Raw genomic sequence first — 15,173 nt, forward strand, 5'->3', positions numbered from 1 at the left:
ATTCAATTCTTTCAAACAGTTTTCTTCATTAGTGTAAAATGTTTGTGTTGCTGCAGCTCTTTAAGCCTTTCTTTCTGTTTTCCAGGCATCTGTGAGTCAGACATCCCCACAGTCTGCTTCTTCACCAAGGATGGAAAGTACAGCAGGAATTACAACTACTACCTCACCGAGAACTCCTCCACCACTGACTGTTCAGGATCCCTTATGTCCTGCAGTTTGTCCCTTAGAAGAATTATCTCCAGATAGCATTGATGCACATACGTTTGATTTTGAAACTATTCCCCATCCAAACATAGAACAGACTATTCACCAAGTTTCTTTAGACTTGGATTCATTAGCAGAAAGTCCTGAATCAGATTTTATGTCTGCTGTGAATGAGTTTGTAATAGAAGAAAATTTGTCATCTCCTAATCCTATAAGTGATCCACAAAGCCCAGAAATGATGGTGGAATCACTTTATTCATCAGTTATCAATGCGATAGACAGTAGACGAATGCAGGATACAAATGTATGTGGTAAGGAGGATTTTGGAGATCATACTTCTCTGAATGTCCAGTTGGAAAGATGTAGAGTTGTTGCCCAAGACTCTCACTTCAGTATACAAACCATTAAGGAAGACCTTTGCCACTTTAGAACATTTGTACAAAAAGAACAGTGTGACTTCTCAAATTCATTAAAATGTACAGCAGTAGAAATAAGAAACATTATTGAAAAAGTAAAATGTTCTCTGGAAATAACACTAAAAGAAAAACATCAAAAAGAACTACTGTCTTTAAAAGATGAATATGAAGGTAAACTTGACGGACTAATAAAGGAAACTGAAGAGAATGAAAACAAAATTAAAAAACTGAAGGGAGAGTTAGTATGCCTTGAGGAGGTTTTACAAAATAAAGATAATGAATTTGCTTTGGTTAAACATGAAAAAGAAGCTGTAATCTGCCTGCAGAATGAAAAGGATCAGAAGTTGTTAGAGATGGAAAATATAATGCACTCTCAAAATTGTGAAATTAAAGAACTGAAGCAGTCACGAGAAATAGTGTTAGAAGACTTAAAAAAGCTACATGTTGAAAATGATGAGAAGTTACAGTTATTGAGGGCAGAACTTCAGTCCTTGGAGCAAAGTCATCTAAAGGAATTAGAGGACACACTTCAGGTTAGGCACATACAAGAGTTTGAGAAGGTTATGACAGACCACAGAGTTTCTTTGGAGGAATTAAAAAAGGAAAACCAACAAATAATTAATCAAATACAAGAATCTCATGCTGCAATTATCCAGGAAAAAGAAAAACAGTTACAGGAATTAAAACTCAAGGTTTCTGATTTGTCAGACATGAGATGCAAGTTAGAGGTTGAACTTGCATTGAAGGAAGCAGAAACTGATGAAATAAAAATTTTGCTGGAAGAAAGCAGAGCCCAGCAGAAGGAGACCTTGAAATCTCTTCTTGAACAAGAGACAGAAAGTTTGAGAACAGAAATTAGTAAACTCAACCAAAAGATTCAGGATAATAATGAAAATTATCAGGTGGGCTTAGCAGAGCTAAGAACTTTAATGACAATTGAAAAAGATCAGTGTATTTCCGAGTTAATTAGTAGACATGAAGAGGAATCTAATATACTTAAAGCTGAATTAAACAAAGTAACATCTTTGCATCACCAAGCATTTGAAATAGAAAAAAACCTAAAAGAACAAATAATTGAACTGCAGAATAAATTGGATTCAGAATTGAGTGCTCTTGAAAAACAAAAAGATGAAAAAATTACCCAACAAGAAGAGAAATACGAAGCTATTATCCAGAACCTTGAGAAAGACAAACAAAAATTGGTCAGCAGCCAGGAGCAAGACAGAGAACAGTTAATTCAGAAGCTTAATTGTGAAAAAGATGAAGCTATTCAGACTGCCCTAAAAGAATTTAAATTGGAGAGAGAAGTTGTTGAGAAAGAGTTATTAGAAAAAGTTAAACATCTTGAGAATCAAATAGCAAAAAGGTAAGAATTAAGTTTAGTCTGTAATTGTAAAATTAAAATATCAGTGATTCATGTGTGTGTGTGTGTGTGTGTAAGTGTGTGTAATCATAGTACCTTGATTTACTCATTTACCTTGGGTAAATGTAGCAACTAGAGTATTTTCATGAAGTAAAAACTTACTTTTTAGTCAATGTTTCTTGCAAACAGAAATAACAGACTAAATCCATGAGTGGCTTTTAAAAAATGAATCAGCAGTTTGGATTTTCAGAGAAATGTTTTGTTGAAAGTTTGAAATGTTTTAAAGAGCTCTTTGTTTTTCCTTAATTCATAAGTTTCTCTCTTGATTTATTTGCAGTTTTTTTCTAAACTCTTCAGTAGAAAATTATATTCTCTTTAAATTTAGTATATATATTAAAGACTACAATTTTCTTCTGTATATTGTTTACTAAAGGCTAAATCATAGATAGGAACATGTGGAGTGTTCCTTATTGTTATTTTCTTAATACAGTTTCAGTTATTTCCTCTGTGTTTGAAAGATGTTTTTAAACTGCAGGTTTGATACTGTGGTTGTGGATTGGTGTTATTGTTACATTTTTTTTATTGTTACTGTCTGATGTTACTGCCGTTTGATCACAGAAGATGGTTTTTAGTATTTTTACTTTTAATCTTTGAAGGGGGTTTTGTGACCCAATAAACAGTTTCTAGAACATAATTAATATGTCAATTCATTCTATCATTAATTCTCCAAGTGAATACATATATATTTCAACCTGTGTCTTGCCTTATCACTTTTATACAATCTCTTGTGATTGTCTGCTATATAATACTCATATGTTGGTATACTGTTAAACCTCCCATTTTGGCTTGAAAGTAGAAGCTCTTTAGGTATTCTGGGGGGATTAGAGGGTTTAATAGAGGAATTAGGGTTTGCATGTATGTTTAAAGGCTGGGTGAGAGAAGGTTAACAGAGTCACTGCCAAAGGCCAGGAGAGCTTGTCAAAGAGAATCAGAGATGGACAGTACTTAAAGCAGTAAAAACAGATTATTTTCAGACACTACTGCAGTATGGAAAATAGACCTCATTATAGAACTAGGCTCAGTTCTAAATACAGCATGAACAAGTTGAGATTTATAGCCACGGAGGGTAGGGGTCAGTGGATGGAAAATGACTAAGAGGAAATACAAGGAGTAAGGGGAATTTTGGTTAAATTGATCTAACAGGGTTCTTACTGATGGCAGGCCAGGGCAATAAAATACCAAGGGTGGGGACGACAATTTGTTCAGATATTGATGGAGAGATGCTCTCTAAACTGAGTTAGCAAGACTCTTGCTACAGCTGGGCAGTGTAGGCCCAAGAAGAATGGATGTCAAGGTCGAAGCCTAGAGGAGCCTGAGTGAAGTTTAGTTCAACAGAGCCCTTTTCAAGCTCAAAGTGAAATAAGAGGAAAACAGAGGCTGAAGCACCCACCAAAGCTGATGGTTCTCCATGGCTCACTGGGAAGCTGCTACAAGATTCAAGAATCTCTTCAAAGCACCAGTCTGACTCAATCTGCATCACAAAATGGATAGTTCTCAGTTACTTGCCAGGAAGCTACTGTGAAACTGCATCTGGCTACAACCACCTCTGGAGAATAAGCCTGTGCTGCTTTTCTGCCTTCCAAAACCGTCCAGATCTTCTTTTCATTGGCAAACTGGAAGCTATACCTGGGAGTTTGGGCAATGTAGGATCTCTGTATTGCAGCACATGTGAGATCATAAAAGAGGGGCAAGGGCAATGCCTATGGAATCCTAGACAGTCCAGCACTTTATACCCCATTTAAAACTCAGCAGTCAGACAGATAAATGCCTTTTGCCCATATTGAGCTTCCAAATAAAGACACTTAGAAACCTCCCTCCCCTGTGTCATGTGAAGTGAGAGTTTTAGGAATTTTACTTGGCCTTTTCTACCATAATAGTCCTTGTTCCACAAGTAAGGGAAGCAACATGGGGATTCTGCCAGTTTCTTCTGTCTATTTCAGTAAAGATTCTGGATCTAAAGGATGTACCGGGTGAGTATCCCAAATCCAGCATGCTCCAAAATCTGAAACTTTTTGAGCCCTGACATGATGCTTAAAGGAAATGCTCATTGGAGCATTTTGGATTTTGCATTTTCACATTTGGGATACTCAGCTGGTAAATATAATGCAAATATTCCAGAATCTGAAATTCAGAACACTTCTGCTCCCAAGCATTTCCAATAAGGGTTATTCAGCTTGTTCCTGTCTCGATGAGGGAACCACTGGGCCCAAACTCTTATCACATGAGCACCAATAATCTCCTCCTCCTAGTGGACCACAGTCACTTCAGTCTTCTCAGAGCCAGTATTTGGGTGAAGGTTAGAATTCTCTTGGTAAGTTAAGCCTCTGATTACTAGATTTAGAGTTTTCTGTTTTGTCTTGTTTTTATAGTTTTAGTAGGTCTTTAACCCGTTCATTCTATTAGGGCCTACGGACAACCACTACCACAGATTTCTCTGGGTCAAAACCTTCTAATTACTGCCCTGGCTCTGTTGCCTGTGATAGAGCCACATTATGTTTCTGGTGGTGAAGTGCCACTAATTGGCCTCTGCCACTCCAGAAGCCTGTCATTCCCATTAAATTCATTGAATTTCAGTGTTCTCATCTCCCTCTGCTGTTTCCTGCAGAGCACCACTACAAAGCGTTTTAAGCTTGTATTTTGCAAAGCCTTGGTAAAGAACATATTCTCTGGGCCCTCTGAGGGTATAAGTAATAAATCCCTTCCAGTATACCTGCCTTTGGATGCCTTCCTTGTAGATCAGGAGTCAGCAAACTTGTTTTTTTGTTTGTTTGTTTGTTTGTTTTTGAGACAGAGTTTCGCTCTTGTTACCCAGGCTGGAGTGCAGTGGCGTGATCTCTCTTCACCGTAACCTCCGCCTCCCAAGTTCAAGCAATTCTCCTGCCTCAGCCTCCCGAGTAGCTGGGATTATAGGCATGTACCACCACGCCTGGCTAATTTTGTATTTTTAGTAGAGACAGGGTTTCTCCATGTTGGTCAGGCTGGTCTCGAACTCCTGACCTCAGGTGATCCACCTGCCTCAGCCTCCCCAAGTGCTGGGATTACAGGTGTGAGCCACCACGCCTGGCCAGCAAACTTTTTTTTTAAAGGTCCAGATAGTAAAAATGTTAGCATTTGCAGGTCACACACAGACTTATTCATATAATCCTGTGTGCATGTGTGTTTACCATCTTTTAAATATGTGAAAAACAGGAACAGTGGCTCTCTAACTTCTGTCACAGTATCTTTTTACACTCTCAAAAATTGACTCTAAACTGATTTTGTTTATAGGGATTATGTCAGTATTTCTGTACTAAAAATTAATGCCAAGAAATTGAAACTTAGTCATTTTCAAATAGCCTCATTACATGTTGGCATACATAAGACTTTTTTTTTTTTTTTGAGACAGAGTCTTGCTCTGATGCCCAGGCTGGAGTGCAGTGGTGCCGTCTCGGCTCACTGCAACCTCCGGTGTTGAAGTGATTCTCCTGCCTCAGCCTTCCGAGTAGCTGGGACTACAGGCGCGCGACACCACGCCCAGCTAATTTTTTGTATTTTTAGTAGAGACAGGGTTTCACCATGTTAGCCAGTATGGTCTCGATCTCCTGACCTTGTGATCTGCCCACTTCGGCCTCCCAAAGTGCTGGGATTACAGGCATGAGCCACCATGCCTGGCCATACATAAGATTTTTTAATAAAAACTTTTCTGAAATGAAAACTAGTTAGAAGAGTACCATTGTTCTATGTATTTGCAAATCTCTAAAGTTTTGGTTGAAGTATATGAAAAAAAATCCAACCTTATGCTGAATGCAATTGGAAAAAGAAAGGAATATTTAAATAGCCTTTTCAGATGATTGTCGATATTCTTCTTTGCTACTAAATCAAAATTCAGCAAGTGGTAATTTCTGAACATTAGTTTTTATTGTGGAATATGATGCTATTAGTGGATTTTCTCATAATCTTAACATTTATTGGTACATCTCTTGTACTTGACTCTTTTACTCATGCATGATTTTATAGTATCATGAGTTGGTCATTTGGAAAACACGAGTTCACTGAGTTAATGCAGATCTTCCAAATGTTAACATATGATTTTTGATATGTTAATTTTTACTATATCAAGAATATTCTAAGAAAAAACAGCCTCCCCTTTTTCCTCCCCACTTTGAGTGCCTTGTGGTGAAAGATAAAATGACTACAAGTGAAGTTTGGTGCTCATGTCTTTGTGTTCAGGTGCCAGCAGTTTGATCATCAGTGCCAATATCAACAAGGTGAAAAAGACAACACTTGGTGTTACTATGAAAACAGTTCTGACTTCACTTGTTCTCTGAATGTGTTTGGTTAACCCCAGGCTTCTGTGGATCACTCTTTGGGAATCATTAGCCTAAAGAAATGGTTGGCAAATTTTATAAAGGCCCAGATAGTAAATATTTTAAGTTTTGTGGGCCGAATGGCCTCTATCCAAACTACCCAACTGTACCATTTTAGCAAGACAGCAGTGAGACTGTATATATGAACAATTTGGCTGTGTTACAGTAAGACTTTAATTATAAAAAAAAGCGGATTGGATTTACCTGCCCTTGGTGTAGAGTATCTCATTTTGCCATCTCATTTTCATTTAATGTTGGTTATTCTTAAGTCTACTTTCCAGGCAGTCAACTTAGCAAAGTATTAATAGCCAATACTGAGTCTGGAATCTGTTCATTGCACCCGTATAAATAATTTTTGCCTCACTCCACATTGTCCCTCCTCTTGTAACTCTTATTAGATCTATTCCCATACGTATGTTCCATTTTTCTGCCAGAATATATTAAAGATTCTGTAATTGCTTTGCAATTCCTTCTTTGTTAGATTTTTAACTCTCCAGAGATCTGGCACTTTGAGTGTAGCAATGAGTATGGAAGTAATTAAAAGGTTGAAAAGGATCATCTCATTGAGAAGAGGACTACCTCAAGTGAAGGGACACTGATTTCCTCAGACAAAGTAGAAAAAGGCTGTTGCTTCCAGGAAGGAAGGTTTGGTAGGATTTGGAGGCACAGCTGGGACATGTCTCAAAGCCTTGCCCTCCTTAGTCACTGGTTTTTCAAACAACTACAAGTGTCTGCTGATCTGCCATGTACTGCCCTGGTTTTCCATTGTTCTATTTTGCACTGGCAGTGAGGTCATTACTGCTTTCAGATCAGAGAATTAATCTCAGATTTCCAGGTTTTATGGGATTTTTTTTTTCCCCCTAGAGTCATTTTTTGTGTCAGGATTGAGCTTATAAAACAACCACTTTTAAATATTTCAGGATTAAAGGGATTAATACTAGATTTAGAGTTTACATGAATGTTGGGAGAACTAGGAGACAGGATAGTCATCTGGTGAACGCCAAGAGATCTATAATAGAAAGTCATCTGAAGCACCAAAGTTGGTGGCATAGGAAACTCATACAGTTCTTTGAAGACTTTCGTCAGTTGTCTACCAAGACCCCCAAACAGGTGGTTTACTTGGAAGTCTCTTATGAATCTCACATTGCCCACATGTTTGGCTAGAACCACCTCCAGAGTCTCTCTCTTAAGCATCCCAGGTCAGGTGTGGGTATCTTCCATTGGCAATCTCAAACATAGAACCTACTGAGGAGGGAATTCTGGATAATATCCCTGGCTTCTCTGTCATGCAGAGGAAACCTTTGAAGAAGAAAGATGCTTATGTGAGGACACACAGTCCGGCACATTTCCCTTTCACCACTTGGTTTTACATATGCCAGAAGCAACATTGAGAGGCCAGCTGCCAAGGAGAAACATTTCTAAGATATGAATACGTATATTAGCTATGTCTGTAGCTCCCACAGTAAGTCAGTAAGAAAAAGCCACACAATATGTTAGAAAAATGGACAGAGGATATGAAGACAAAGAAGAAATACAAATGGCCAACATGTAGATACTGTTCGGTCCACTTGTGATTAAGGAAATGCAAGATCAGAATATCTTCTATTTAATTTGGAATTATTAATAGTTTATATTAGTTTTGAAATGTTTAGTTTTGAAAATATAGGAGAAAGCTTTGTCCTGTACCTTTGTACAAAGAAATGAGAGTGGAACATGTGTATGTGGTTTTTGTGGGTCGGGAAATCTACCTACTACATGAATGATGGCCTTGCTCCCAGGAAGTAGTGATGTGGATCTGAGTGAGTATGGGTGGGAGCATTTTAATTTTGTAATTCTAATTTCAAAAGAGATTTTTATTTTATTTATTTTATTTTTTTGAGACGGAGTCTCGCTCTGTTGCTCAGGCTGGAGTGCAGTGGCACGATCTCGGCTCACTGCCACCTCTGCCTCCACGGTTCAAGCGATAGAAGAGATTTTTTTGAAAAAACAGTGAACTAATTGTTTACTAGGCCCCATTTTAATTTAGTCAGTGTTAAGAATTCAAGCATCAAGACAATCTAGTTTATGTTCAATGTAAATTTTCTAGTTGCTAGAAATATTTGGATATAATACAGTCCTTTGCTAGAACTGACATTTTAATGGTGGGAAAAACTGTCAGCCTTTAGAGATGCTTTTTTTCAAGTTTCCGTGATATTAAAGTTCCCAGCTGATAATGAATGTATCTGCTTCCTTGAGTTTCAATGTCCAGGCCTCTTTAAAGTATTCAGGTATGCAAAGACAGGATTATGCAAGTTTCTTTTACGTGGACAACCTTTATTGATGAATTTCTTAGGTTTCTGTGGTAGTGTTGTTAGATTAAATACAGTCATTCCCTCTTCTCTAGTTTCGTTTTATGTGATTTCACTCTTATGGTTTCACTTACCCCATGGTTCGAAAGTATTAAATGAAATAAACAATTCCTGAGTTTTAAATTGGACACCGTTTTGAGTAGCATCATTTGTCCAGTGTATCCACACTGTGGGCACTCTCCACACATAAGTCACTTGTTAGCCATCTGGGTTATCAGTATCGCAGTACTTGTGTTCAAGTAACCTTTATTTAATGGCTCCAAAGCACAAGAGTAATGATGTTGACAATTTGGATATGCCAAAAAGAAGCCTTGAAGTGCTTCATTTAAGTGAAAAGATTAAAGTTCTTGATTTAGTAAGAAAAAAAAATGCTGAGATTGCAAAAATCTACAGTAAGACCCAACCTATCTGTGAAACTGTGCAGAAGGAGACAATTCATTCTCTTTTTGCCATCACACATCAAACTGCAAAAGTTAGGACCACAGTGCATATATTGGAAAAAATACAGGGTTTGCTACTATCTGCGGTTTCAGGCATCCACTGGGGGTCTTAGAACATATTCCCTGTGGGTAAAGGGGGACTACTATATTTTTCTAACTAAACTGTGATACGCTGTAACCTTTCCTTCGTGACCTCCCTCCCCTCTACACAGCTTCTTGCTCCCCATAGAAAGCTAGGCAGTGATGCTAGTTAAAACACAAAACCTATTTTAGCTGTTAGCCTTTCATTGCTAGGGTTAATTCCCCTGATAGCAGGGCCATTTCAGATCCTAGGGTAATGTAAAATAAAAGTTGTGTGGCAGATAGTCACTTCGAACATTTTCTAATGGGAGTTTCAAACAATATGGCATAGTATGTACTTTGGCTGGATTAATACAGCCACAAGAAACCTGTCTTCAGTAGAGGATAATGATTACTTTTCATGTCATAACCTGTCCAATCTTTGCTTTTACTTTACGAGTCAGTAAATGAGATACCCTATGCTAATCATCTAGTGTTCTTATTCTGGTTTTGGGAATGATAGGGTGTTTACAGAGTGTCAGTGGTGTCTATATCTGTTTGTGTACCTGGAACTGTGTCCTCTTGTCCCTGTATTATCTCAGCACAGCCCTGACCCTGAAATGGAGTACCCCAGGCAATCCAAAGACGCAGGACACCTAGAAATTATAAGTACTGCCTGTGCATGGCCTCCCCTCCCTCATTTGCACAATTTGAACCACACTTTTTCTAATACAATTCTAGGATCTGTTATCATGTTGAAAGCTCTCCTTCAGGCTTCTTTACTGTGCCCCATTTCTTACTAATATCCTTTCTCACAATAGTCTTTTCAAAGCCTAGATTCACATCATATCATTCTCTAGACCAAACCTTTCAATGACTTTATATGCTACTTGCAATAAAATTCATAACCTTTACTGTTCACTATCTGTCCTTCACTTCTCCAACCTCAGTGCTCTCTTGATTGCCTCCTTAAACCTGGCCTTATTTTTTATTCCTAAAAGTTTCAGCTTACCTTAGAAGTGTGGAGATTTCTTCAAGGAAGAAATTGGCCAAACAGGATTATTTGTAAACCCTGCCTGTACCTATTTTTATTCCAAGCACTTCATTGTTAGTAGTCTTGAGTCTCTTTTTGTAAGTCTTTTTTTGTTCCTTAATAAGACTTTGATTTATGTAGTATGTCAGTTTTCCAGCCATGGAATAGTTTAAACTTGCACATCCCCCTCTTCTTCAGCCCCAAAGGAGAAACTTTAAAAGTAAATCCTTTGCCTTAATTAATTATATTATGGAATATATATCCTGTCCTTTAATTAACTATATTATGAAATAGGGGATTCCTATTCCAGCCTTCCTGGGAACTAAGGAGTCTCAGACTTTGATAGAGATACTATGTTTCAAACTGCATATTCTGCATTTGGCTATTTAAAGCTATCCCTTTGGAGGAAAGTTTATCTGAGCAGCAAGTTTAAGTTATTAGATTTTTATCAGTAAATTTGGAAGCATGAATAAAAGGATTCCAATAATTTTTTTGTATGATTATTGGTATAAATAGTGTATTCCTGTCATATAATTAGATTAGGAAATTACATAAGATACGTGTAGAGTGAGCATTTTAAATACATGCCCATATTAATTGCAGAACACACCCTGATTTCAAAAACATTAAAATACCATTTAAAAAGAAATGGACATTTAAGCCTAAAAATTGACCTGGTAAAGTGGTTTTTAATAACAGCAACTTCTTGAGGCTTAGCGGCATGTTTTAATACTAATGGGATTTTTCATCTGCTTCTTGGAGAAACCTTTTTTTAGTGCTAAAGGATTAAGTTGAAAGTAGATAAGATTAATACTTAGAAGTTATAATTAGAAGTTAGAGTTATTAATTAGAAGTTAAAATGATCATTAACCAGTGTTTGTTCATTTCTTCTTACATTGTCCTATTCCCATCTCTAGCACTTTGTCAGCAACCCCTAAGAGGTTAGCAAGTCTTGAGGAAAATGAGTATGAGTTCAGGAATATGTAGATTTGTTGGTGTAAACGCTTTTCAGTTTTAGCTTTGTGTTACCTACTTGCTAGCAAAAATGAACCAAAGTCTATTTTATGGAAATTAAAGCATTTCAACATATGCAGTCTTTAGGTGTTTCTTTTTTCCTATGTCATTGTGTAAATTTCATGTATAGGAATAGCAAAACTGACATTTGAAGTTGAGTTTACCTATCTCCTATGTGTATAGTCCCTTACCAGAAAATACTTTTTCCTTATGTTGCCCAGGCAGGATTTGAACTCCTGGGCTCAAGCAGTTCTCCTACCTCAGCATGCACCACTGTGCTTGGCTGTTGTTTTTTTAAGAAACGGGGTCTCACTTTGTTGCCCAGGCTGATCTCAAACTCTTGGACTCAAATGATCCTCCCGCCTGGGCCTCCCAAAGTGCTAGGATTACAGGTGTGAGCCACAGAGCTCGGCCAAAGAATAAAAGAATGGCTACTCCATGGACAGAGCACTCTCTTGATTTTTATGTATGTTGATATAAACAAATTATCTTGAATTTATCTGCTATACTGATAAAAATCAGTAAACCTTGTTAGTGTCAGCATCTAATCTGTATTAAACTTTTACTTATTTCCCTTTACTTTTTAGATTGAAAGAGAGGGTTCACACAAATACCCTTTCATGCTACATTATTGGGCTTAAGGAAGATAAATTTCCTAAATATGATATTTGGTATATTTGTGTGTCTGTAATTTTTTTTTAATTTAATGCGATATTTAATTTGTAAGTCCTGCCATTGACTCTACCAGAGAAGATTCTTCAAGCTTAGTTGCTGAACTTCAAGAAAAGCTTCAGGAAGAAAAAGCTAAGTTTCTAGAACAACTTGAAGAGCAAGAAAAAAGAAAGAATGAAGAAATGCAAAATGTTCGAACATCTTTGATTGCGGAACAACAGGTCTGTATCTCTTTTCCCATTTCATTTAGTTGAGAACTAAAGAAGGTAGACATAAATTAACAAATATAATTTCTTTATGTAGCTGAGGGTTTCTTATATCTTAGATGTGATTTTCCTTACATTAATCCTGTTAATAAATTTCCTCATGACAAAAGCATGTATTTTTAAGAATGTTTTATTTTTTTACTCATCTGGAAAGTAATATTTTTCATGTTAATATGTCACATGACAATACCACGTGCTTCAAAATGAGATAGTCTTAGATTAGAAGCAAGGGAATGTGAATTCTGTATTTCTAGTAGAGATGGGGTTTCACCGTGGTCTCGATCTCCCGACCTCGTGATCCGCCCGCCTCGGCCTCCCAAAGTGCTGGGATTACAAGCGTGAGCCACCTCGCCCGGCCGGGAATGTGAATTCTGTTCCTGGTTTCTTCACTACCTGTGTGATCTTGGGTAGATCATTTAACCTCTTTAGAACTAAGATTAGTTTTCTATGAAATGATTTTTTTTAATTTAAAAAATTTTATTTTTTCTCTAAGCTTCAAATTCTCTACTTTGTTAGCCTAAATTACATTCAGATCAACATAAATATCTTACACTTTCTGTAATTCTTATCCTTCTGATAGGCTGGTGGTAGATTAAGATGGAATATTGTTGAATTTTGTTAATGTACTTACTGTTGTTGGTTAATAGTAAGAGGTAGTGCTTGTGAAGTATGTTGGGGCTAGATCAAAAACCAGATGCCTTGTTAGAGAGCTTGTACTTTACCTAAAGTACTGGACAGCAACTAATTCCAATGGCGTAATTAGATTTATGCTTAATGCAGATCACCCACTGGAACATGGAGAAAGATTGGAGAACTGCAAAGCAGTCAGCTGGAAGAGCAATTTGGTAGCTACTGCTCGAATTCAGGCCAGGGATAATATTGCAGTTTGGGGGATACATTTTGAGGGATACATTTCTGAAACTGCATATTATGGTTGTTGTACACATGTAATATTATGTAGTATTTTTCCTTTTCCTAAAATGTTATGATTAATTAGTGTCTTTGTAGAATTTGAAAAAATGTAAATCGGAGAACAGAAAGAAAATAAAGTGTAGTTCAAACCTCATAACAATTTTAGATTGTTAAGGCCTAGGGAACTTGGGAAAAGGGAATGAGAAAAGCACAACCAGAAAAAAAAGTGTGTGGCTTAAGGGAAGCCAAGGAAAGTTAAGTGTTCAGGGAGGAGGAATAGCCAAGTTTTAAGTAAGAATTAACAATGAGGAGGTCATTAGTAACCTCTCTCTAAGAATCTGGATTTGTAGATTCTTCTCTGATTCATTCTGCATATTGATCTTTTTATCTCTTTGTTGCATTGTCTCTTTGTGTGTTCTTTTATAAGCACATGTACGATTTCTAAAATTAAGTAAAGAATGAATTAACTGAAACCAAAAGTATAGTATTGACAGCTATCTAATTTAGTTCTTCATGTTTTAATGCCTCTTTTAATATTTATAAAATAAGAGTGGGAGAAATGACTTCTAAGGTACCTTCGAATTTTCCATGATGTGTATGTTAAGTTGTATTTATTTAAGGTGATTTGTACCTAGCTCTGTATAGGTGATTTCTGAGTTGGAACTAATGGTTCTTAACTAGCCCCCTTTTTTCATATGCCAATTACAAATTGTGATGATCTTCCTAAAAATTCATTTCAAATACAGAAATGGCAAAGATCATGAAAATAAACATAATGGTTTATATGTTTTTGTAAGTGTTTATTTTCTATATATAAATACTTAGAGATGGCTTAATACAAAGCCATATCATAAATGTTTTTGAGAGATTTTCCTGTATGCTTTGTGGCCAGAAATTGTATTTAATTCAATATTTAATGAATTTATTAAAGTTTTATTAAAAATGCTGTATTACTTTTCCTAAATCTCCCTATTGCCAGCATTGTTAGCATTATTCATTGATCCAAGGACCATAGAGCTCTTAAAATTTTGGACTCAGAAATGCTGGGCAGATGAGAAGAGTCAGTTTAGATCATTTCATCTTTCATCTATTGCTTTTACATTTCAAGAAGCTCAGAAATCTTGTAAGTAAATTTTTTTTTTTTTTTTTTTTTTTTTTTTTTTTTTTTTTTTTTTGCCTCTTAGAGACAGGGTCTCACTCTGTCATTCAGGCTGGAATTCAGTGGTGCAGTCATGGCTCACTGTAACTTGGAACTCCTGGGCTTAAGCAGTCCTCCCACCTTAGCCTCCCGAATGGCTGGGACTACAGGCATGTGCCACCACACCCAGATAATTTTTTGTAGAGACTCAATCTTGTGTTGCTCAGGCTGGTCTCAAACTCCTGGGCTCGAGCAGTCCTTCCACCTCGGTCTCCCAAATTGCTGAGATTACAAGCATGAGCCACCAAGTCCGGCCTAAGCAAAATTTTTATACAAATTCAGTCATCTTTATTAAATAAACTGTGCAGTTAAAATTGCCAGATTGTCTCATGAGATCCATGCAGGCAGTTGGATATGTGAGTTTCATATTAGAGTTTATAAAAGGGGAGTAATAAGTCTAGCCAATATAAATCAGCATTCCAGTGACCATTGCTGATATCCAAATAAGAGAAATAAGGAAGATAGAGTCATATCTAAAATGTTAGGGTGGTGATCAAATGCTAAAGACAAAAGGAAGGTTTCAGAGGCAGGATGATTACTCCAGGAAAGAAGTACGTGTCTAACAGCACTCTAAGTTATTGATTCTTCTAATTCTTCAAAATTTCAAAATCTCTGACAGTAAATATATGGACAATAATAAGAAAATAGGATTTGCTTTCAAGAGACTTAAATTGGAACCAAGAAAGTAGAACCTTTGCCACAGTATGTTGCATTTTCATTTTAAAAACATTTCACAAGTCACACCCCATCATCTCCATGTACAAATGTGCCACAGAAAAGAATATTTGCAAGTTTATTTTCTAAGTCCTAGCTGCTAAGTACATGTAGATAAATTTAAATA

The 15,173-nt window shown here is 36.7% G+C and overlaps 1 protein-coding gene across 10 annotated transcripts in view; it reads left to right on the forward strand.

The window, feature by feature from the left end:
- Positions 1-15,173, forward strand: part of RB1CC1 (RB1 inducible coiled-coil 1) — a 99,200-nt gene that overhangs the window by 57,498 nt on the left and 26,529 nt on the right. For 7 of the 10 annotated variants that reach the window (XR_008658990.2, XM_055286419.2, XM_055286424.2 and 4 more), the window contains 2 exons: positions 86-1,986; positions 12,012-12,177. Coding sequence is in view for 9 of the 10 variants with exons in the window: in XM_055286419.2 (XP_055142394.1) it covers positions 86-1,986; positions 12,012-12,177 (2,067 nt within the window). In the remaining variant the exon portion in view is untranslated. Of the gene's footprint in view, positions 1-85; positions 1,987-12,011; positions 12,178-14,113; positions 14,258-15,173 lie in introns of those variants that run through there. The other 3 variants (XM_055286427.2, XM_063642811.1, XM_055286428.2) reach the window with 2 other exon arrangements.

This window comes from Symphalangus syndactylus, chromosome 7 (assembly GCF_028878055.3).
Source record: "Symphalangus syndactylus isolate Jambi chromosome 7, NHGRI_mSymSyn1-v2.1_pri, whole genome shotgun sequence".
In the NCBI taxonomy this organism is placed as follows: domain Eukaryota; kingdom Metazoa; phylum Chordata; class Mammalia; order Primates; family Hylobatidae; genus Symphalangus; species Symphalangus syndactylus.